Genomic DNA, 24,511 nt, shown 5'->3' with positions numbered 1-24,511 from the left:
GTACTGAGTACGAGGAGGCCAGTAAAACACAACAGCAACAACAGCTCGGGCCCGGATATTCATACCCATCACGATTCAAACAGTGGGCTAAAAAAAAAAACAATTTGGGTCAAAAGGGACCATTCCGCTACCTGGGTCAGTTTGACCCAACTTTCTGGGTTATTGTGTAGAAAAGAACCCACGCTGAGCCAAGTAGTCCCTCCTTGCCCCAAATTGGGTTATTTTCAATCCAAGCATTTTTTTAAGTGATGTCTCCCACCTGTCCACCGTTCTTAAATAATCTCAAAGTGTCCTTCTCATGTTTCATTATTTCTGCATGAGGTGGAAAATGGTCTGGTCATTCCTGATTTAAGGTACGAGTTTGGTTTTCTAAAGAGCAAATGCATACACAGACTATTTTTTTTTAAATTTGTTGTTGCATTGCTTGCTTTGTGTCAGGAACTTTTTTTAACTCCAAAAAGTGGAGCGGAAATAAAATTGCCTTGTCTTGCCTGGCGAGGCATTTGCAAAAAATTTACTAACCTTACACTTTCAAACAGCATTCCGATACGTATGATTAATATTTCTGAAAAATATATATATATTGACAGTCTGCAACCTCACATAGTCCTCCTCATGGGATAGAACCAGCAGAACTTTAATAAATTTTGGATGCGGCTCTGAGACATTACAGAATGTTTCTTCAGCTTTGTGTCAAAACAAATTCAACAGGATTCCTATTCTTGGTTGAGAAAAAAGTAATGACTGTTTTTTTATTTACATGAGTGGAAACAGCCAGAAGGTGTATTTTTATTTTTTTTTACAGATCACATTCGGATGCTGTTATTTCCAAACCAATATGATTAAATCTGGTGAAATTACTCCTGACAAGGGTAAAGCTTTTGGGACTTTGGTTCATCTACTAATGAATATTCTAATTGTGTTTTTGTGCCAAAGTTCTTGAAATAAATGAAGCCCTAAAGTAACATAAGGCCAATACTGAACTCAATTGGGCTATCAGCTGAATTTAAATAGTTTGGAACAAAGCCACCGGCTGCATTCACAAAGTTACCACACACACATATATATATATATATATATATATATACTGGGCTTTACTAAGTCAAGATGGAAAAAAACCTGTGTTGATAGCAGATATCTACCAAGACAGCCATCGGGTGCATTGCTGCAATGCTGCAGGAAAGGTAAAACTGCAGAGGTGCATCAAAAGCGGAACGGCTTGTCGATCAAAATCTGGAGGAAAAAAAAAAAGGGCCTTAAATGTCTTACAAATGTCATGAGTCAAATTTCTATCAGTCAACGTTTTGTTTAGAAATGACCTCTTTATGATGCTGACCGTATCAAAGGTCAGGAAGAGTCACGGAACGGATTACGATGAAGCTATCAGGTGGAGAAATGTTACGAATAAACACCCATCCTCATAGTTGCTCACTTGTTAAGACTCTGTGCTTGAATGTGCTTTTGTGACCTCTTGTGATGTCTTGATGGTTGATGACGCCAAGGGATAAGGTCAACTCAGACGGGAAGCGTCCGTAGTCCGTGTGCAGCAAACTCAGGAGTCAGAATAATCCGACGGGCTGACATTGTCTCAACAGCTATTGCTCATCCTTCAAACAAAACTACAAGAATTGGGGGAAAAAAAAAGGTGCAGTCAAATTTCTCTGCATCTGTCAGAGAAATGTGTTGGCAGTCGAATGACGCTTAAAAGTCGAAGCAACATTCCATTTCCTCTCACGATGAATAAAGGCTACTTACAAGTTAAATAAATCTGAATTTATGACTTCCACTGGTGTTATGCTTCAGTTGTTAGTGCAGTAGCGCCAGTAAATAATATATTTTCCAAGTGGGGTTGTTGGAGTTCTGCGTAAAAATGTTATTTAAATTGCTTGTATACAGATAGAGCGTCTCTGGCGTGCTTGCCCACCTGTGAAAAGTGAATTTACACAACCAAGTAACTCTTTTCGACCAGTTATTTTTACCTATTCAAACAATCTGTTGGCTAGCCGTTCTGAATTCGAACGGATTGTGAGGTAACAGTGCGCATGATCTGTGTGCCTGTCCTTAGAGATTCGGATGGTTTGGCACTTACAAGCAAAATCACGTTCAGCGTTAAGATGAACGTTTTACCTCTCCGGAACACAATGGCACGTCTTATCTTCATCAGACTACCTTATTGTGACTTGTTGAGGTGTGGGGAGTGAGGGGTCAAAGTTAATGTGACCTGGAATGTACATGTAGAACACATGTGAAGCAAAAACATGCGAAACAACGGGGGGGGGGGGTACCGCAAGATGGGCGAGAATCCCGAGAGCATGTGAAGGCAGACCTGGGCTAAAGTGTTTTCTTCATCGACCGCGCAACAGGGATTTCCGTTTGACAGAAGCGAAGTGCAGATGGGGCCTCTGGAGTCATATTCACATCTGGTTTTAGGTTGTTGAAATATGTATTTTGTGACCTCTCTGACTCTTTTAAACAAGCCCAAGACGACATCATCAAGGACAGTCAAACAAATGCTATAAATGCCCATGATGGAAAAAGGGTCCAAAGCCATCGGAAACCTCCTCATGGTTCTTGGGATGCGGGAAGTCCCCTTATAGCAGATTAAACACGCAAAACCTATTGGTAGTGTCATGGTTGGCGGAGCGGATTTGTCTTCCTCCATGGCATCAATTTCCAGTGAATACCACAAAGTCAGTTGCGATAAGTCAAGTTAAGTGTACTTCAAAAGCAGAGCCCCCGATATTCATTCCAAAAGTTGCACCGGTGTGACATAAAGATTTCCTAATGAGGTTGTTAGTGATTAAGAGTAGCCATCACCGTTCTGAGCTTGCTCCTAAATCGCAGCCATGCTGATTTATGTGCTTCTGGCCGAGGTTGAGCTTTGCCTTGATGCCTCTTTGTTCAGTTCTACATTGGTGTTTCCGTCACTTCTGTAGAATCTATCGAGCAATATCAGTCGCTTGGAACGGGCTCATCCGAGGATCTATGGGGCCAATATGGCAGCGGACGGAAAAGGAGGAAAGGGAGCGCTAAACTTATAAACCTGAATTTCCATCCTGACGGATGATACTCACCATCCGCGTAAAATTCAACCGCATCGTGTTGGAAAAAAATCTTTAAAAGGATCTTTTCCAGCTGTAATATTTGGACTCGACCTTAAATAATTCCTCAGACAATTGTGATAATCCGTCTAGTTCAAGATTGCTTCTGAAAATGGCCACTTGAGGGATGGATCCACGAGTGGTGCCCGCTGCAGGTTTTAACTTTCCAAATAATTTCAGCGACAGCATTCCGAAACGCACCAGCTGTTCCACCCCTGAAAATATTTGTGGTCAATCTTCGGCGTTATCCGCCCGCGCTGATTGCAACACGTTTCGTGTGATTGTGGCAATCATCTCTCGCGATGTGCTTACACTTCCTCCAGCTGGCCGGCTTGGGCCTCGTCCATGTTGACGCACTGGCAACTAACAAGGTGTCGCTCTGCCTCCAAATGACCATTTTGCTTTCGGGATTTGTCAGTGAAGAGTGAGATTCAATCGTTCTTATTATATGATGCGTGTCTGTTAAAAAAAAATCGAGCGAGAGAGACAGAGACTCCAAATTACAAGCTACAATGTGCGGAGAGAAAGTCATCCGATCAGCCATCATTGCGAGTGCCTCAGCACCCGAGAGTTTCGAACTGAGAAGAACGCTGCCCTGCCGCCTCTCTCGACTCACCGGACTTGATTCTGTCATTTTTTTTTTCCCTCTTTCCCGTGGTATCATAAGGACTCGTTTGAGACATCAGGAGGGGCCGTAATGAAGGAGCTGATTATTTCTTATCCATTCATTTACTTTCAAAACTCGTACTGCAGCTGACTCAAATAAACTGTTTTCATTAACGTGATGATTCACCATAAAATCGGGCGAATACGTGAATAAACCCATCGAAATGACAGCAGCTTTCACAGCTGGTGGGCTTTCATAATCTTCCAGTGACAACCGAGCATCCTCGGATCCCTTTTTTATTTTTTTTCTTTCCCACAACAGCTCAAATTGCCCCGCGGAATGCTTATTTTCAGACCCCGGGGCACAGGCCAGACAATGTGTGTCCTTTTCAAAGGGTAGCGGGGATTGGCAGGGCCATGATCTCTTCTCCTCGCAGGTCTTTTGTGATTCCCTGGAGGGGATGACGCCAGGCAAAACTCCCTGGCGCCGTTTTGCTCTTTCACCCAGTCAACCTTCATTAGCCTACACGGTAACATTCCCTTTGCTGTAGATCTCAATTTTTTTGGGGGGGGGCTAATAATCTTGTAAGTGGTCATACTATTTTCTAAATGCCTGCCCGAGAAGTAATACATCTCATGAGTACATTCGAAGAGGTCGGAACAACACTGGAAAGCCGTAATTGAAAACAAATGACCGAAATGACTGTCGAGCGGAGATTAGGTTGTGATTATTAACGAGAGTTGGACACGAACATATTTAACGTCTAACTTGCGAGACGTGAACTAATTGCTCTCGCAATGCGGCGTAATCCGAATCAATGTGATGAATGTGTTCATTTTTAAAGGGTGCCGCGAAGAAAGGTGCCCTTGTGTTCGTACGGTTTGTTGCCAACAAAGGTTTGTGCCAAGCGTTGCCGTCATGTTTCAGCAGAAGACGCATCAAAAAAAAAAAAAAAAGTTCCCATATGTTTAGAAGGATGTATAAAAGTTCTCTGTGTGCATTTATGATATGAGCAAGATGAAAGGATAACGAGACCGATCGCATCCAGCACTCATTTCAACCTCTGACATTTTGGAGAGAAAGACGGAGTCATTTCACAACGCATTTGAGAGATGTTCAGGCAAATAGTTGAGGACGTTTTTGGGCTGGCCAACAGCCGTCTACCGCACCGAATAGGTTCGGCTCTGCACTGAACAGCAGCCGAATCCCATCTCCAAATTCAGAACCAAAAAAAAAAAGAACAAACTGTACTAAAGTGAGCATTTTTTTTTCAGTTACTCGAGGATCGTTAACGTGACATCTTCATCAATCAGCCAGAGAGCACAAAGCGGAAGGAACTACTTTTTGCCTCTAAAATGGAATTATCTTTATTCACTACAGTGTTTGGAAGATAAATTGTTCTTCTTTTAGTCATAAATGATTTATTTGTATCTTCGCATGTTCGAGCAAAGTCCTCCAGTATGTATTTTTTTTGTGTCATTTCGCAGGCAAATGGCCCCCGGGCCGTCGTTGGACACCGCTGCTCGGAAGAGTAGGACAACAATGATCCGTCTCACGGAGCGTTAAGGTCTCTCTACAAGGCTGCGCATACCTCAAGTGAGATGTTTTGATCAATATGGGTCAATGCTATGCATCAATAGTTGCTGCTAATTCAGCACAGAAGCAGATGATCAGTCACGCTGATGGATGAGGACCTCACTAACCTTAACGTCAACTTGCGGTGCAATGCGATGCTGTAAGGTTATCCCGCCCATTACAAAGCACATACACAACATTGTGTGTGTGTGTGTGTGTGTTTTTCATATTCTTGATGTACTGTAAACCTCTTTTGACAAGAAAAGTGAAATAAAAATGGTCTTCAACCTTCAGTAAAAGTGGGGCTGCGTGGGAACGTTTTTTTTTTTCTGAAACAACGCAGTAACCACCGGATGCAATCGGTTGCATAAATTGTCCCTTCCACTTTTGTGTGATAGTTCAATTTGGGCAACTCATTGACAAGAGCTTCAAAAGGCGGGCCATCTTGCTGTCTGAGGCCATCTTGCTGTCTGATTTTCAAAACCAATTCTTCAATGCATTGTTCTGTTGCATGATTTGTTGACAGTCTAAAATACGTGCTTTCTCATTCAGCAAAAGAATCCTCGTACATGAATGAATTGACTGCAAATCATTCCTTTCACCAAGAATGCATCCGATACAAGTCAAATGATTCCGTTTAAGTGCATTTTGCTCCTCCTATTGATCGGCCGGCGCGGTCGAAATGTCTGATACCGCTGTGCGGTGCACGTCGAGGCAGAGGCTAGCATTGACGCAGTGTAGGCGCCCAGTTCACGCCTGCCCAGTTCAGGGGCTAATGGGTGCAGTTAGTATCTCACACGTGGGCGAGCTCAATAATCCAACACCGTTAATTCCACTGCAAATCATTTGTTATCCAAATCACTGATCAGAGTCAAACGGACGATGGGGTTGTTTTGAAATGATTTGCATTTATTTTCCTGCGACATCAGACAACCGTCATGTGCCCTTTGAGAATTGGTGAATAAAAATAGAGCAATTGCGATGAACATTTTGTTTTTGTTGAGTTTGGATACGCGTTCACTTTGCACGGTCACAAAAATTAGATTGGATGGAGTTGCTGACAAAAGGGTCAGCACGAACTCCCGCGCACGGGAGTGGATGATGATATTTACGTGGTCCAATGACCAACGTGCGCCCTGCGGATATGTGGGTGCGGAAAGGTCACATTAATGGTGGAAAAGGTTTTGAAATGATTTATCTTGGTCTCGTTTTTATGTCACAAGGATCTGGCATTTCAACAGGAGTGGGTGGATTTTTTTTTTTTTTTAATCCACGTATCCAAGCACAAACACACACGTCCAAAAGTTTTGTTTTGAGCGCGGCTGCTATGATGGTTAGCTCATTCGTTTGGTTTACGCAAAAGTCACAATTGTAATTTATTTTTTCAACTTTCTAGCGAAAAGGTAAATCTATTTCTTATAGTCTCCATTTTTTGAACTACCATCATATTTTTGGGTGGGATAATACATTTGTGACTCACACATGCGCCTTTTTGATTGGCTTCATGTTTTAGATTTTGCATGAAAATCATCATGCTGTGCAAAATGCACCGAGAGAGTAAGCCGATTCTCATCTTTGTGTCAGAACAGATCCCCGGCATGTAGCGGGCTTCCCTCCTGATGGGGCAACAACCTTGAAAAAAAATGCTCTTCCAAATTCCTCCATTAATTCAGCCGCAGCCCAGCCTTCATATTTCTGCGTTCCATACAATGGCAGCGTGTGTTTCTCTGAACTCGAGGCTGCGGGATTCTTGGAGTCCACTGATGTGTGGCGCTTGTCCTCTAAGATGATAGGAATGGCACGACGCCCCATCTGTCAGACCCTGCGCCGCATTCCAATGGCCGATAATTGAGCACCTGCCCATCATCTCGTCCCTGATTGATGACATAATTAGAAACGGCCTTTTTGATGGAGAAGCCTGGCAAACTCTTCTGTCTGTTGGCCCTGGCGAGAATGTGAAGCCCGGGCCCCCTGGAGGTTTGCTCTGTCACTAACCTTGCGCTTAGCATGCGGAGGAGCGTGCCTGCATGCGCCTTCTGAGTGTGCGCGTGTGCATAAGGGAGCGCGCCGGCCCCCCTCCCTCCTTAACAATGAACACAGTTTCAAGCTTGGGGAAGCTGATTAAATTAAAGTGCCTTGCAGGCAATCACGCCAAGGTCAAAGGGATGCTGCGCAAACCGCTTTTGGCACCAACTCGCCTCAGCGCGTTGAGACGCGTATCGGCAGATGCGTGTTGGTTTGGGCTTAGCGGCAGCCGAGTGGTCGAGGAACACGCAAAATTGAATTGTCACTGTTAATTTTGTTGCTTGCACGTCAGGGAGAAAATGAGCTTTCGACAATGGCTCAGGATTACTGTATTTAATTTTCTTTTCTCTTTTCGCGACGGTATAAACAGCGGTGGATGTGCACTCAGGCGTTGTTATATAAGCTCCTTCAGGTGATGAGAACGTTTCATATATTGTCGAATGCTGCAATCCGGGCGTGAGATAACGTCGGCTCACCAGGAGTCGACTGCATCCCACTGAGGATTTTTCACAAACGGCCTCCCTCACAGGATGAAGCTAACTCAGACGATTGTGAGCGCAAAACGTGCCACTGTTATGCAATGCACTTGACGTGGAAGGAATACTTCTCTGACTTCTTTAACCCAAACCGAACATCGTCTTTAAACATGATTTAAAAAAAAACAAAAAACAGAGGGCTAACTAAGAACGTGGCAATTATACATGACATCTTGGATGAAATCGGAACCCGGTGCATAAAACAGATTCTGCCTTGATGTCTCACCGGTTGCAGCCTTTTGAAAAGGCCAAAACTAACAAAGTTATATCGTGAGTACATTGAGACAGTCATTTAGGCTCTAATGAGTCCAGATGGAAATTGTATATCTCAAACACTGGTATGGATGGTGTAAGCCAGATAAAACACAACATGCTGGAAAGATTGTGCTGTGCTGTTGTTGGGATGGTTCCATGTCGCAGGCAGGCCTGGGGAGATTCTGGGAAAAGGGGAGTCGGGATGCATTCAGCAAAATACAGACGGATGAAGTTGAGCAAGTTATGCGCGGTGGAGGTTAAGGAGATGAAAAACACGAATCCTGAAACTGTGCAGCTGGCTTGGAGACTTGAGTTCCAGTCAGAATTTATGGAAAACTTTGACCAGTTCAGAGTCGTGCGGCAGCTTTGGGATTATGCAGAACTGCTGTTTTTATTTTGCTACGGTGCCGTGGGATTAGTTCGAGTGCATGTAAGCAATCGTACAAATTAATGTTGGCAAGCTTGTGGTTGGAGGATTGCCCCCCCGCCCCCCCCAAAAAAAAACACCCATTGAGTAGAGACATTGCAGTTCGGGGCGTACTTTGGATGCCATGGAAGTGAAACTGCAAACTTTTCAACAATGGCAACCCTGGAACAGAGAGTAGATATCGTCACAGCAGCGTAAAGCATAAAGTGAAATGTAACGGACATTTCTGTGGACACTGAATCTCCCCTCTACAAAATGTCATGGAAATCGCTGATGTATTTTTTTTTTTTGCAACCAATGACCATCAAAACACAATGCCGTGTCTCTTGAGTGAGCAGTGATGTGTCGGCGATCGCCCCGAGATTGACATGAATACTGTGATGTCACCAAGCGACCAACTGCTCAAGAAGTTTCGTTGAATAATTCGCCGGATAAAATGATTTCAATTTCAATCCACCGGGTGACGCGGCGAAGCCGAAGCGGAGGACGGAGCCGGTCGGGCGCTTGATCCGATCAACAGCTGCTTCCGTTCCTCTGGGATGGACTCAGCGCTGGAGTAGCCCAAGCCTGAGCGCGCTCATACGGTTCGCGTCTGAACATCGCCGGGGTGTACGCAACATATGCTTAATTGGCAGCTTGAGACTCTGCCGGGCTTGTCTGCGTTCCAAGTCATTAACATGTAATGTGCGCTCAGGACACGGGGCCCCAGAAGAAATAGTCTTTCCTGCATCGCATCGAAACAGCTTTGGGCCACCGTTTTCCCAGCTGTGAGACAAAGGGCTTCTGCTTTGTGTCTCTTTTTGGTTTTGCCCGATGAACTGTCACCGCCTTTTCGCCGAAACAGCTTTGGGCCACCGTTTTCCCAGCTGTGAGACAAAGGGCTTCTGCTCTGTGTCAAAGGGGGACCCCTTTCTGGTTTTGCCCGATGAACTGTCACCGCCTTTTCGGCGCGGGCATCTCGGAGGATCTTGTTCCCGTTTCCACTGCCCCTGTTTTTTGTCTCTCTCAAACCCAACTCAAATTCGAGCAGAGCGAGAGAGCGAGAGATTGGAGATGGAAAGCAGGCCAACGTGAGCTGTTCACAGCTTGTTTAACATCCAGTAGCTGTTTATGTCAATGGCAGCCTGACCCGGAAGCATACAATGAGACGTTCATCTTCTCTGTTTTCTTCTCGATGCTCTAATGACGTCAAAATGTTTATTGTGTTCCATGAACGCTGGGAACCTTTTCTATTCAGGTTTATTTTTCGTGCAACTTATAGTCCGGAAAGTCCGTTACTTCTCATACGGCATCCTCCCGGATATCTCTGGATGGTGCAGGTGCACCAGATGTGACTTTTAAAATGTTCTCATGGGCACATCAGAAGCCATTTGCGGGCTGTTCCTGGTCACCGGCTTCACCTTCTTGCCTTCGCTATTCATCAACATCTTCATTCATTACAGGTCTTACCCAGGCGCCGAGTATCTTGCTCAAGGTCACAGCTGCTCTATCCCGCCAGGAATTGCGACTCCTCTGACCCGCTGGCTCAACATATGGTGGCGTGACCAAGCTCTCGGAGGTCCAGCGACAGGAAGTTAAACTTTCATCTGGACACTTTCTCCGGGAATTTGCTGCAAGTTTCCTTGGCACGAGGCACTTTAATTAGGCGGGAAGAAGCAGACCTTTTTTTTTGTTTCACCGTGAAATACTTATAAAAGACTCTTTTTCAATCATGATATTGAAGCTACTGGATTTAGATTCACATCCCCTCTTCCCTAGCGCTCGTTTAATACTGAAAGACATTACAGTTTATTTCGGTTTCCAGCAATGTTTCCAAACGCCAATGGGGTCCATTTTTCTCTTTGATTAATTCAATTCATTCTCTTGTAAAGAAAAAAAAAATCTGCTTTTATTGCAGTTAAACATGTCACATGCCTGCGTGTTTTACTTTTTTGCTTCTCTGGAGTGATCCGGGGACGCAGGCCACAAGCGTGATTTAGACGTCGATAAACATCGCGATGTGTTTGTCTCACAATGCCAAAGTTGTCTTTCAATCAAGTTAATGAATGCACTTATAGAGAGAGCGACGCAGGACTGTACGATTTAAAGTACTTTACAAAAGCAGCTGCATTACATTTGGGAAGTCAGGCGCTAAGTCACTTGAACGATTTTTTGTTTTGTTTTTTGGTGTACTGCATTGAGGCAGTTGATTGCATAATGCTCCCATTAGCATCAAACTTATTCCGAAACAAACAAAAAAAAACGACTCAAAAACAACTTTGTACAAAGGGACTTTGGGGAATGTCAAAAAGTTGGACAAAGTTTTATTTTTGTTCCTTCTTTTGCCTTCATATATTTTTTTGTAATTCATTCTCACCGAAAGATTTCAACGTTGAAGCCTTGCTGTCCATTTCAATCCGGCCATGTTAAAACTACTCTTCTATGTAAGACAACAATGACAAGAAAGTTAATTTCCTGAGCTTTTCAATTGTTGCGTGTAAATTATTAAGCACAATGTTGTCAAAGCAATCCCATTTCACGCTGATCCTCAAACATGAACCGCTGTGCCAGTAGTTAGTCATGTCACTCAATGATTCAGCAGCAGTACACTTTGCTGGAGGAGGATTCAAAGCACAAACACAAAAACCCTGCGGTCTACAATTTTGGTTGTGAAATAAATGTGTCAAAACCCGACTGGGAACCAAACACGGATCATGGTTTGGGGGATTATACTTCGGATTGGCGGCAAATATTTCCGTCTCCAAAACACTGTTGTCATGTAAACCAGCTTGCAAAACAACTTTCGATACTCATTTATTCTGTATTTCAAATGATGACAGAAAACCAATGTTTAACCAGCAGGGAACCATATTCAGTGATGTTCCATGCTCTGTCCGCCAATAAAGCTTCATAAAACCGTGATATCAATGGAAACGGATTAATCATGACATACTACTATGTGCCAAAGGATGGGTGAACGAGTCCCACCTCAAGACCTGGGTCCAAAGGGGGGCGGCACTCGTGTCCGGGCGAGGGTAAACCAAGTCAATTTTTGTCCATCATCCCGGGCGGTCTGTGAACCGTATTTTGTCTGGTCCTGCACCGAGGACCCGCTGCAAGGCACTGCTCTTCCAGATTGAGAGGAGCGGGAGGAGGTGGCCCAAGCATCTGGTTCGGATGCCTCCTGAATGCCTCCCTGGTGAGGTATTCCGACCATGTCCCACTGGCAGGAGGCCCCGGGGAAGATCCAGGGCACGCTGGTAAGCGGAGGAAAATGGATGCGGAACCGACCGTCATGACGAGATGCATATTTTACTATGGGACAAAAACTCTAAAAGAATGTCCCACTTCACAGAATTTCCCTCCGTGCCAAACAGAACCTCAACTATTCATTTTTATATAAAGTGAGAGCAAGGTGATCCTGAATGGATTGACTTAACGTTCGTGGCATTTGCTGTCGGCGGCAAATGGACAGAGAAATGCAGTGGCCTTGTCCTGACATCCATTAGCCCGGCGGTGAAAATAGCGGCCGAGGCCTCACCTGTGTTCACTCTGTAATTAAAGGCTTCTCGGCCCACTCGAAGATGTGATGAACAACAGAGCTAATCTTTTAAAGCGGCCTCTTCACAGGTTTGTCTGCCAGATTTGCACGTTTGAGAACGTTGAATACCATGGCTCTAAATTGCATCGTTGGATCGGTTTCCCGTCCATATTGAAGGTAGACATAAAAAGATATCCGCTTTGAGCCAACACCTGTTCATTGAACATTTCAAAAGCCGCAAATTCACATTCCCCTACTTTTGCAGCCATATGGAAGATGGCGAACGGAGCCACGCTCTCTCTTTAAGCCCAAGACACAAAGTGGGCCAGCATTGTTGTGGTGCCAGCTGATGTGCGGCTCATGATCGGTTCACTCTCATTTGCGTAGCAGCAGAATACGCCGGGAAAGATTTAAACATCACTCAACTCAAAGAGAACGCGTCCCTTTGAAATTTGCAGAAATGAGGATACAGCGGAACCTCTTTTCAACGTAGCCCGTTTACGTTTCCGCCCTTACGACGTTCACATCGCAAAATCCCGCTTACAAATCATTTATTTTCCATTTGCCGATTTTGCTCAAGCGAACGCCTTTGTCACGTTAACTTCATTATAACGACTGGATTTTACACTTCACTGTGAGCAGTGATTTTGAATTTTTAAATGGGACCTAAAAAAGGTAAATGACGCTTATATGATGGTGACAGTTTGACCCTGGCGCTCTTCTATTTGTCTTGCTTGCAGTGGGGGGAAATAAGGTTTTTGAACTACAAACCCGTCATGGAATGGAATCAAATTTATTGGCACATGTCGCGAGTACAGAGCAAGGAAATTCATTTTACAGTTTCAACCCATCTCAGAAACATGAAAAAGACAGTGACACCGAAAATGGCGGGGGGAGACAGAAATGAGAATCTGATGGCTCGCTGCACGGTGCTCCCGTTTCTGAGATACGAATCGGAAAACATACGATAGGATCATATATTGACCTTTGGTGCCGAATGGATTGTGATTGGTTCACTGTACCGTATAATTGTTAGGGGGGGAAACACTTGGTAAATTATTTTCTTTTTTCACAAATCCTTTAGAACCTGTTTATAAATTCTGTTTGCTGAACCAAAATGCAGCATCATGATAAAATCAGAGGGCTTTAGTGGATTGTTTGGATCCATATGCTTTTTTTTTGGGGGGGGGGGGGTAGTTCATGATGAATAGAGGAGGCTCATTGTCGGATTTAGTTGTGCCGTAAGAGTGGTGGCCTGGATTTTCTCCAGCTTTGTGCTAAAATGTGGTGGCTACACTCATGTGTCTGGAGCATCCCTTCCCAAAGACAAAAAAACGTGAAATAATGTGCTCCGGCACAATTCTCTGACCCAAATTTGGGCGCTCTGACCCATAATAGGTCGACCAGCACAAAAATACAAAATATATGAACTACGGTGTCGCTATTGTTAGCAATGGTTCTGGGGAAATAAAACGGGAGTGAGCGCTCAAATCGCATGGCTCTTTTATTTTCCCAAAAAAACACAATAATAATAATAATAATAATAACCTTCACTTCAGTATGTACAGTTTGTGCAAAAACATTTAAAGGTTCCAAAGACTTTACATTGTAAGTTCAACCTCAAGGCACATACATGGAACAACATCAACATTTCATGATGAAGAACAGAAATTCTCAACTTTGGTTCCAAAGAAACATCTCTGTGCGGGTCTTCAAATGTGATCGCTATGTCGCCGTTTTACATGCACTGTCAATTTTGCAGCTAAAATCAGGTTTTGTCGATGCGCCGTGTGGATGATTGTTGTAAAATGTACTTGTGTGATTCTCGGAACAAAATTCAAGGTCAGGAAAGTAGTACATGCCGATATACATCTGAGGTGAAAGATTTGCCAACAGGAAGTGTGGTTTAAAAAAAAAAGAACAAAAAAAACGCCAATTGAAAACAGCACAAACCAACACTGGAAGTCAGTCTGCATTCCGCTTCGTTTCATTCCATTGGTCTCAGCATTATGTTAAATGCTTGAACCGTCTATTAAATGAGGAGTCACGCGTGCTTGCAAAACCACCACGAAAATGCTTTCCCAGCCTGGTTGATTCATTAGCCGCACCGTGTTAGGAACGCTGAAGGTCTGGCAGCCCGGATGACCGAGTCTCATTAGCTCGCGTGCGTATATGCGGCGTGCTTAGTTAGCGGCGTGGCTCCTACTGGCGCCGTTATTGTCGCCACCGAGGCTGAGTAAATGTGCTTTCAAGCGGGCATTCTTGTCGCCGTCCTGCGTTCTGTCCTCATCGTTCAGTCCTGCAGCACAAGGTAAGGCAAATATACCGTCGGACTCTGCGGGAGAAACCGGATGACATTGTCAACCCGGGTTTCCAAACGGAAGAAAAAAGCCAAGGTGGAAACGCTCTGTGGCTGGCGCGCGGGATGTTATGGTGAGCGGGTGCAAGCATGTGGAGCAAAACGACACAATAAACTGTCGGTTCAGTGCTTTGTCGGCTAAGCTTTACGATTGTTAAAGCAGGGCAGGTCAGGAACACTTCGTACATCATCCGGGTGCGCTGATATGTTGACATTGGTAGAAAAAAGTTCAACATCAAGTGGAGATGCTCTGATAAGCACAGAAGAATGATGAAACTCAGTCATGACAAAGGAAAAATCAATTTTGTGCAAATATTTTATGCAATTCCAATGCTATGTGATGTCTTAAACATTTAATAGCGTCTTGCAGTTTGCTTCTCAATTGCTGGACTGCAACCCCGTTGAGAGAGAGAATACGCGGACCATGAGCCCTTTTTCCTTCCATGAGTGGGCGAAGGTGTGCGCCTCACCCTTGCTCAGCGTGAGTCGGGGGCAGCCGAGCCAAAGTAATGTGGACATATTTTTCTCCCTTTTTTTTGGAGGCGGATTATCAAGAGAGAGGCTGGGAGAGCGGAGTGGCCGAGGGTGGGAACTCTTTAAGCTTGGCCCCTCAAAATAAAACGATGTCAAATCAAATTGAGTCTTCTTAAGAAGTGCATAATGAAGACCTCTCGCTGGCACATCGCATGCAAAGCGCCGCCGCCTCAGTGCGTGAGCCCAAGGGCAAGGGAAACTGCTTTAATTGAGCCCATGCTGGGACCAGAGCGACTGGGACAGGGACAGGGAGGCGGACGGGAAGATGGTGGCTCGCACCCATTTAATCCTCACGCCATGAAATGCGCAGGTGGAAAACAAACACAACATGAAATGAACATCATCAAAAGGGCGAGTGATGAAGCAGAATCGGCACTTTGCAGTGCAGATGAGCCCAGATTATCGCGGAGTTCAATTAGTTTCTTACTTCTTAATTTATTCAGCCCCCCCCCGCCCCCTCAAAAAACAGTTAAAAGTTGCACACTTCAACAAAATGGGCTGAGTTATTATGTGGCGTCTTCGGAATGCTCATCGCAAAGAAAAGCCCACTCTGACATGTCACAATGGTGAAAATCCATATCCTTTCGAAACAAAGCACGCCAGACACAATTAGTTTGAAATGATTCCACATCATTTAAGAAACCCAATGAGCAATAAACACTATAACAATGCTGTTTGAGCAGAGTAATGTCATCTGGGTTCTGGAGTCGGAGGGGTTGGTGGCGCTCAAGTGATCTTTGTGGCTTTGTTTCCCCTTCCCTGTCTGCATCATGCTCTCTGTTCCACACGATGCTGAGAAAACACGCCCCCTTGTGGCCTCACTTGCTAAATCAGGGGGGGGGGGTGAACAGTGTGTGGGTGTGGCGGGGGTGGGGGCACAATCTGTTGAGGCTCAGCACATTCATGCACTCCGTCGAGGGCAATCATTCTTTCTTGCTTTTTATGTTCATGTTAATCAAGTCGCTCCCACTTAATTGCGTGCAGAAGATGACAAATCCGATTTCAGAGGTTTTCCAAAAAGTGTCTTTCAAACCAAGGCTCATCTTGGCTCGGCTATAAACAAATAGAGCACAGACGATTTTCGAGTTAAAGGCACTTTTGGGATTTCTCTGCATGGGAATCATCCAATTACACTTTCTTCCACACCACCTCACGAGCAAGTGCCACCATCGTTTCCATGTATAGGAAAAGTGCACTTCAGTTTCTTCGACATGCTACCAGTTGTGATCTTTTCTCCAACGCACAAATCGGTGCCCTTTCTGTGTGCACGACAATTTGGATATATACTTGGGAGGCTTTTGCATCTCAAAAGCGCAAAAAGGCATTTTTTTTTTCTTTTCCTGTGGTTAGCAAAGGATCCCAGCCCTCGTCGTGCTCGACATTTTCCAAGGCTGACAGCATCTGCCAGAAGCTACACCCAGCGTGCCGTGATTGTACAAACCTGTGTTCATGTACAGTATTGACCATCAAAACAACTTTCAAAACCCTGCTGTTTATAAAAAAAAAACAAAAACAAAAAAAAGCCCACTTGGATCTCCTTTTTCTATTAATAAAAAAGATAGCAGAGAATTCCACATTATTATCCACAGTATAAATTACATCATCGACAGGTATTGTACAGTTATATGTTACTAGAATTTTTTTTTTTTGTTTTTTGGGCGAGGGGGGGCGGGATATTTTTCTGCTATTGTCCACACAAACGGTGTCTGTGGGCATTGTGTGTATTGTCAATCACTTGTGGAGTTTGTGGGTGCACCAGTGCGATATCCGCCCCGGCATCACGTGTGGCAAAACTCTGTACTGGGTACGTTGCTGCTCTTGCAGTAGGCTAAGCTATTGTTACTGAGGTGACAGTCTCTAAATCCAATCCCCCCGTTGGGCGTGTAGATGGGCTGAATGCGGAAATCTCCCTTGAGCAGCTGCTCGTTGTTCAGCGCCACTATCTGGAAACTGGTTTCAGTCATTTCAAGAATGGAATTATCCTTCTTGGTCCCGGCCTCGCAGTAGTCGTCTTTTCTGCGGCCTCGGTTGTATTTCCACTTGGTAGAAGACGACCGGCTCTTCCGGTGCATGTGCCAACAAAACAGGCTGAGTAGCGTCACCAAGATGATCAGCACCGCTCCGCCGATGATGCCGGCCATTAACAACGTGGAATTAACACTCTCCTTGGGAGTTTGCCCCGAACCGGGAGACTTGGTTGGCGAGGCAGACTTGGTCCTGGCCTCGGAGCAAATTGTATCCTCTCCGGGCCTGTAGGAGTTATGAGAGTCCAAAACGTGCACGCAGATCCGGTACACAGACCGGGGTTCCAGGTGGGTGAGGCTGATATGCCGCTGCCCCCCGCCCACCGTCCGTTCCCGCATCCCTTCGTTCATCTGGCTTTGGCCCCGTTTAACCCAAGTGACTTTGTAAGCTGTGACGGTGAAATAGGAAGCCCAGCTCACCTCGATACTCGAAGAGTTAACCACATGGAAGGAAATCTGAAGGGGGTCCTCATAAGGAGGCAGGGGGCCGGGAGGATTGTGATAGATCGGGGGCACGGGCGGAGAAGGCGAGTCCAGATAGTCAGGGATGGGTGTGGTCGCAAGAGTGGAGATCACGGTGGTCAGGGGGGTGGTGGTGGGAGGAGGGGGAGGTGTCGAGCGAAGTGTCGGCCACGGAGGCTGGTCGGCGTCGACCGGACATTCGATGATATCCAAGGTGAGCTCGCGGATGGCCATCCCGCGCACCCTGTCGGGACTCTGACACACGAAGCCTCGGGCGTTGATGGAGGAAGGCAACGACTTGAGCCACACCACCACCCACTTCACCGCACAGTCACAGCGCCAGGGGTTATTTCGCACAATGAGATGCCTTAAGCTTGACAGGCTGTCAAATACACCCTGCGTGAGAGTCTGAAGCTGGTTGCTGGAAATATCCAACTTCTCCAGCCTATTTAAGTCCGCAAAAGCAGCGACCGGGATCTGGTCGATCTGGTTTTCCTGCAGGCTGAGTTTGGCCAGCGACTGGCTCGGTAAAAGCGGAGGGGGGAAGGTGAGCGAGTTGCGGGCCAGCGCCAGTTCTCGGAGGCTGGCCAGTTCCTGGAAGGTCCCCGGCGCGATGCCCTCATCCGTCAGCAGGTTCCCGTCCAGCAGGAGGCGCTGCAGACGCGTCACGTTCTGGAAGGCCTCCTCGGCAATGTTAGCGATTCGATTCTCATCCAATCGCAGCTCTTTCAAGTCCTCGGGGAGGCCGATGGGAACGCTGCTCAAGTGGTTCTTGGTGAGGAAGAGGAGTTTGAGGCTGACGGCCTCCCGAAAGGCCCCTTCTTCCACCCCCACGGTGGAGATGGAGTTGTCATCCAGGTGCAACTCCTCCAGTCGAGTCAACTGCGCCAGGGCCGCCCTGGAGATCGTTTGAATATTGTTCTCCTGTAGATGCAGTACGCGGGTGTTTTTGGGCAAATTGATGGGAAACTCATCCAGCTGGTTGCCATAGAGATACACCGTCTCCACAGAGGCCAGATTGTGAAGTTCCACGGGAAAGCCGGCGTTGTTGATCTGGTTGTTATGCAGGTAAAGGACGTTGTAGCCTTCCTGTATCCCCAGCGGTACGGATGTCAGGCTGCGTTCGTTGCAATACACAAATAATTTGTCACAACGACACTCTTCCGGGCAAGAGGCACCTGGGCTGAATTGCATCTGAAGGCTTAGGATGACAGTCAACCAACATTGGAAGAATGAAGTCCAATCCTTATTCCAGGGTCCAGTCGGAAACTCCATCGTTGAAAATTAAAAAGAAGGAAGTGAAGAAAATAACCACAAAAATAAAAAGAAACCGAAGGGAGTAAAACAAAGAAAAAACTACATGTAAATTGTGGAATAATCCAGCAAGTACGACATTTTAAAAAAAGTCCACCACGGGGAATCTGGTCATCACGTCGGTCGCTGCTGGGAAACGATCAAGAACATGTGGGAGTAGTCCCGTCAATGCTGGTCCTCGATTGAAGAGCAACGGTCTCATTGGTGGCGGCCGGTCCTTGGACTGACTCCATCCATGCTGAGACGTCAGACCATAGCGGGGCTCGTCAGCGGTCGCGCCGTGCCGAGCTCATCCTGGGCCGGTTTGAAGCCGCGCGGCTGCGAGCCTCTGCGGGCTCCTTTCGCCTGTCCGTCACACACTGCTGCTGTTCCCCGACCGGGGCAGAGTCCAAACAGGGTAACATTTGGAATCAGAGACCTGTGGGAAAACAAAGAAAGGCTAGTATTTTCAGGGTGGCCTGCTCACTCCCCCCCCCACCAACACGCTCGCTGCACAACACCACCTCGTCCCCTTCTTCCTCTCAGTGACAAACATGCACACAGGAATACAAACTCTTTCTTTTTCAAAACCGACTCTGTTCTGACACGGAACGACGCCAGCCGCACACGCGTCGTTGCCCGCCATGTCGGCGTACGCGCTGACTGATTGGAAAAGAAAGTTCAAGCGTCTGATAAATATTCAGAACAGCGCTTGCATATCCGGTATCACAGACATAAAGGAGGGTTTTGTCCCTTCGCACTCTGTCAAGAGAGGCAACAGAGATCAACAACCGCGCACACGCACACACAAACACACACTCGGATTTGCAGTTTGGCAGAAAGATCAGTCCTGCTTGGTTTTATAACGCGACGTTGAGGAAGAGTTACCGTCTCGATCCTATGTGGGGATGGAAAAATAGATCCAGGACTGCCTTTTCGTCCAGAACAGATTCTGAGTAAACGCACTCATGCAGAACGGAAACGGCGTGGATGTTTTTGCCAGTGGCCTAAGCGGCTCTTACGATCCATTATTATTATGCTTAGCCCATACCGCACCTTCACGGTCGTCAAAATTTAAGGGTGTGAATAATGGAATTGCAAATGGAGAGCAAACAAAGACCAATGAGAAACACACACACACACACACACACACACACACTCCTATGTATGAGTTCCACCTCTCACACCGTCGACATACACAACTTGTCAAATGGAATAGGTTACCCAATAATTTCGTATTTCCCCTTGCAATAAATGATCAATCCAGGCTATTTTTCCCAACGGAGGTTCCGAGTCAAACACAAGGCCACTGCATGGTTGAGGACTACGGATCCATTATTTCAAGTTTTATGACCCATCAAACATTCTCTCTCTCTCTCCCTGTATACGATTGAAAGATTCTGGTTGTCGTCAGTTGCTTTCAGCTTTCCTGAAGCTCCACCCTGACTCATTGATGGATAACACGGACAAAATGATGTTGAAATTCCCTGAGAGAGAGGCTACTGCTTGGCTGTTTTGTGGAAAGTAAAAAAAAAAAAAAAAAAAAAAAAAACCCATTCGACAAACATCTGTGATCTACTTTTCTAAATGGAAAGAGCTACTACATTTAATCAAATGAGCAGTGGGGAGAGAAAGCAACCACGGGAGGCGATAAAACGTGCTACCACAGCAGCACAAGGCAATTGCATCCATATTATTGCTGGAATCATAAAAAAAAAAAAAAAAAATCTCAAACATACCCCACTAATCTTAAAAGGAAGCACAGACGAATGGATATAGATAGATAGATAGATAGATAGATAGATAGATAGATAGATAGATAGATAGATAGACAGATAGATAGATAGATAGAATATTACCTCCCATCAATGTTCTATCCCTGTGTTATTAAATTTCCAGTCTAGCGAGCACCTCCAGATGAAGGCTCTGATACGTGGTCGGGACAATCGGATTAGAAGTGGATTTGCTGGGAGAAACGCAATTAAAAGTTGAAACCGGTGAAGGTATTTAAGGGGCGATAAGAGGCAGATCAGGCATACTTCAAAGGTTGCCCAGTGAGCGGTGTTCATTCGGATGGAATATTTCGAAGAGCGCTTGAAAGGCGTGAGGTGCATGGAGGGTCTCATTTCCATGGGCCTGAAACATCTCGGCCGAGGCCGTTTCGGACGAGTAATCTTCAATTCGGTCAAATTGGGGTGAGGGTGGAGGTTGCATTTCAAAACAGCATTTCAAGAAAGTGACCAGGGCTACCTCGATTTTGCTCAGGCAGAGATCCTAATCTCGAGCAACTCCATTTCTAAAGTGAAATGATGAAATCGTCAACGATTTTCCTCGCGGTGGGTGATGACGGCCACGGTACCTTTGGCGAGTCTTTATCCGTCCCCCGAGCCGCTACCGCGTTGAACTTTTCTGCCTTCTCGCATGCGGCGCTGCTGGATGCTCATGCGCATAGGTCCGTCTGGGAGGTTCCGATCGAGCGTCCTCGCAGCATATTTGACGCCACCGCCTCAAAACGCTTACTTTTGTTTTTGGCCGCTTTAACTCAACGGGGCCGGCGCCACAGAGCGAGGGCGGCAGAACGCAGGGCGACGATCGCAGCTCCCGCTGCTCCCCGTCCACTCAAGCAGAACCGCGAGGACCCGCCGGTGGAAGTCTCCGCCGCCTGCTTCGTCGCGGGCCATGACGGCTGGCTGCGTCCGCCCCGTGCGCACTCGGAGTGGGGATCAACTTGCACTTCAGTGTCTCTCGCGCAAGACTTCCCCGGAGTTGTTTTCTCAGATGGAATCCAGTTGATAGTGCGACGTGCGCGCTGCTCCTTGCGCCTCTCCCTCTCTCTGCCTCTCTCTCTCGCTCCCTCCACCCTCTCTCTCTCTCTCCCCCCGACCGTCCCTCCCCTACTCAGAATAAAGAATGCAAATCCCCCAACAGCTCCGTAATAGCTGTGATCCACCTCCCTGGTGCCCTCACACTGCAGAAAGTCGTGCGTCTCTCACCACTAAACTCACTTGCCATTTGTTCCAGCCTATAACTTAACCAGAACGTGAGCACCCATTTGCATTGTAATTGACGTTTGGAATGCAAAACTCCTTTTCTTTGCATCCATTTAAACTCCAAATAAGGTTTTCCAAACTTTTTTCATCTTAACAGCCATTTTCCCGGAACCCAATCTTGTTTAAAGAGGTGTGCTCCATACCAGAGGCATATCATAGATATATATGCATACAGTTTGAACTTTTTTTTTCTTAGGAAATCCATCCTTCCCTCTGCCAGATGGCTTCTTAATTCCCCTTGGGAGTGAAACGCTAATTTAGAGTGCCACATCTCTGTACCGACTACACCGATCGTCACCTTATTCCAAACCTTCACACCGCGATGCCACTACAAGCATCAACACAAGAATTTTGGGAAGGGTTTCTTTGAAAGATTTTTTTTCCCATGGTGTTTTGGTAAAATTCATATTCAATATACAGTCTTAACATATTGTATAAGAATGAAAAGACATTTAAAAAGATGTTGTCCAACATATAAAATAGTGTGGATGCATGTCATTTTTTTTCCCATGGTGTTTTGGTAAAATTCATATCCAGTCTTAACATATTGTATTAGAATGAAAAGACTTTTAAAAATATGTTTTCGAACATATAAAATATTGTGGATGCACGTGTTAAACTAACCAAGGTATAAAAAGACAAATTTAAATCAAAAAGAAATGACATCGACATTGCAGAAACTTCACAGTTCTTTAAAATAACTTTCAAGACATATAAGCGAGGTCAGACAAAGTTCATGGACATGAAAGACTTCTTTTATGTTGTTCTGTCACGTTTGTGACATCAACGATGGTGAACGTTTTGATGCCCGTATTATTATGGATGGTCAAGATGTACCCTTCCGCGTTAGTGACATTCATGGCCGACTCTTTTGCCTTTGTGGCAACAAAAAAAAAAAAAATTGTGTTGTTTGTTTTATGACTTTCCCCGACTTCTATAGAAGTCTTCAAGAGTGCAGCGACAAATCGCGCTTCCTCTTTTAAATTGCCAGTGAAGTTGAAGCCCCCCAATATTCGTATTTTTCCGGCATAGCATCGAAATCAGAATTTTGATCTTGTGACCATTTTGGCCGGTCTCGGGGTTTGCCTGTTGTGGTTGACTATCAGCTGTCACGCATGGCTGTAGCGGCTGTAGTCTAAATTCAATTCCTTCACGAAACGGAGCTTCGGCTCCCCCGCATGAATAATTGATCGCATACATTTAGAGGAAACAGTCTATTTTTATTTTTACCTTGACGGACAAGTTTGCAGTGGGCCGCTATGATCTTGATGGTGTATCATTGGTGTCTTTCTTTAGCATGCGAAGAAAATGGAGCCGGAAGGTCTGTCTTTGGGCGGCACGGGAAAAAGCCACGACCTGTTGTGAGTCACTAAAACATGACCAAATGAATTGCGAAAAAAAATACAGATACAGTTTGGGCACAGAAGTGCGTACTTATACTTGCAGCAGAAACCCAGTCTATGATCTTAACACCCCATAGCTTCGATCAATGACTGCGAGCTCATGACCTTCAGGTTCACGTCATCAGAAAGTGTTATTGACAAACTGTCTTACTGCGATTACTGACATCATTGGGCTGGTACAAGATTAGCATTGATCTTTCGATGCAAATGTAGAAATACATCTCGAGACTTCAGTTGATTTTAAGGACAGCGTTTTAAACGTGAGAACCATATGTCACAAATCCTTTTTTTTTTCTTTTTTCAGTCAATAAGCTCTGTGTAATTTCAGTGGAAATTCCCTTTCTTTCCCGCGCCCGGAGAGCTTTGGCGTGGCATATTTACTCTGCATGCTTCTCTGCACCTTGATAAAACTGCAGATACGCCAGAACCCGACGCACACGAAAATGTCCGTCTTCAGCATTTCCAACTGTGTTAACGGAGGGCAGTTTTTTGGTGTCGTCGTGGGGTGGGGGGGTCATCTTCCAGATGCAGATATGTTTATCCCTTGATTAAATTCGTTACCTTCCCTCGAGACATCATTAGCTTATCACATTCCTCTCTGCATTCATTTACGTCTGGACATTGCAAAGCACTTCAAAAGGTGCCAGCCAAATTAGCGTTACAAGAAGAGTAGAAACCCCTGCAAGAACTGCACGTATCTTTTGTTTTTTTTGTTTTTTCCTGAGCAGAATCGTGGCAGGATTTCACACTGCCCAAGGTATAATCAAGGCATTTGCTTGGAAGATTTCAGTGGCTTTAAAGGACAATATGATGATTCTTTTTGGAGTTGGGTGGCACGCCGCGCCGGCGGCTTGCACATCCGCCTCGCAGTTCTGAGGTTGGGGATTTAAATCCGCGATCTGGCCTTCCCGTGCGCAGCTTTGCATGTTCTCCAAGCGCTTGCGTGGGTTTTCTCCGGACACTTTGGCTTCCTCCTACATCCTGAAAACATGAATACATTTAAGATTCGATTTTGCCTATAGGTGCGAATGTTTCCTTCCCTCGATATGTGCCTTGCAACTGGCCGGCGACCAATTCTGGATGTACCCCGCCTCTCACCTTAAGTCAGCTGAAATAAGTTCCAGCTCACCCGCAACCCTTTTGGCGGTACAGAAAATGAATGCAAGTTTAGACACCCGATCAATGAGTTCATTAATTTCTAAGGCGATGTAATTATGTTCACCCCCATCGATTAGCAATTTTCATGCATCTCATGTCACAGCTTGTATCCCCGGAAGACAAGCGCTGCATTTTACTCATGGAAAATGCTCAGAGCTTGTTTACTGCACCGGTGCTTAAGT

At 45.6% G+C, this 24,511-nt stretch overlaps 1 protein-coding gene across 3 annotated transcripts in view; it reads right to left on the bottom strand.

Moving 5' to 3' along the window:
• Positions 1-12,820: 12,820 nt before the first annotated feature.
• The window catches only part of flrt2 (fibronectin leucine rich transmembrane protein 2), a 36,569-nt gene continuing 24,878 nt past the window's right edge, over positions 12,821-24,511 (bottom strand). Inside the window, exons 1-2 of one of the 3 annotated variants that reach the window (XM_019858014.1) lie at positions 21,078-21,547; positions 12,821-19,157 (exon numbers count right to left, since the gene is read on the bottom strand). In XM_019858014.1, coding sequence (XP_019713573.1) covers positions 16,718-18,700 — 1,983 coding nt within the window. In that variant the 5' untranslated portion in view covers positions 18,701-19,157; positions 21,078-21,547 and the 3' untranslated portion in view covers positions 12,821-16,717. Of the gene's footprint in view, positions 19,158-20,968; positions 21,548-24,511 lie in introns of those variants that run through there. The other 2 variants (XM_019858016.1, XM_019858015.1) reach the window with 2 other exon arrangements.

Source organism: Hippocampus comes, unplaced genomic scaffold (genome assembly GCF_001891065.2).
Source record: "Hippocampus comes isolate QL1 unplaced genomic scaffold, H_comes_QL1_v1.1 scaffold339, whole genome shotgun sequence".
Classification (NCBI taxonomy): Eukaryota; Metazoa; Chordata; class Actinopteri; order Syngnathiformes; family Syngnathidae; genus Hippocampus; species Hippocampus comes.
The sequence above is the reverse complement of the archived record's forward strand: the minus strand, read 5'-3'. Positions and strand labels throughout refer to the sequence as shown.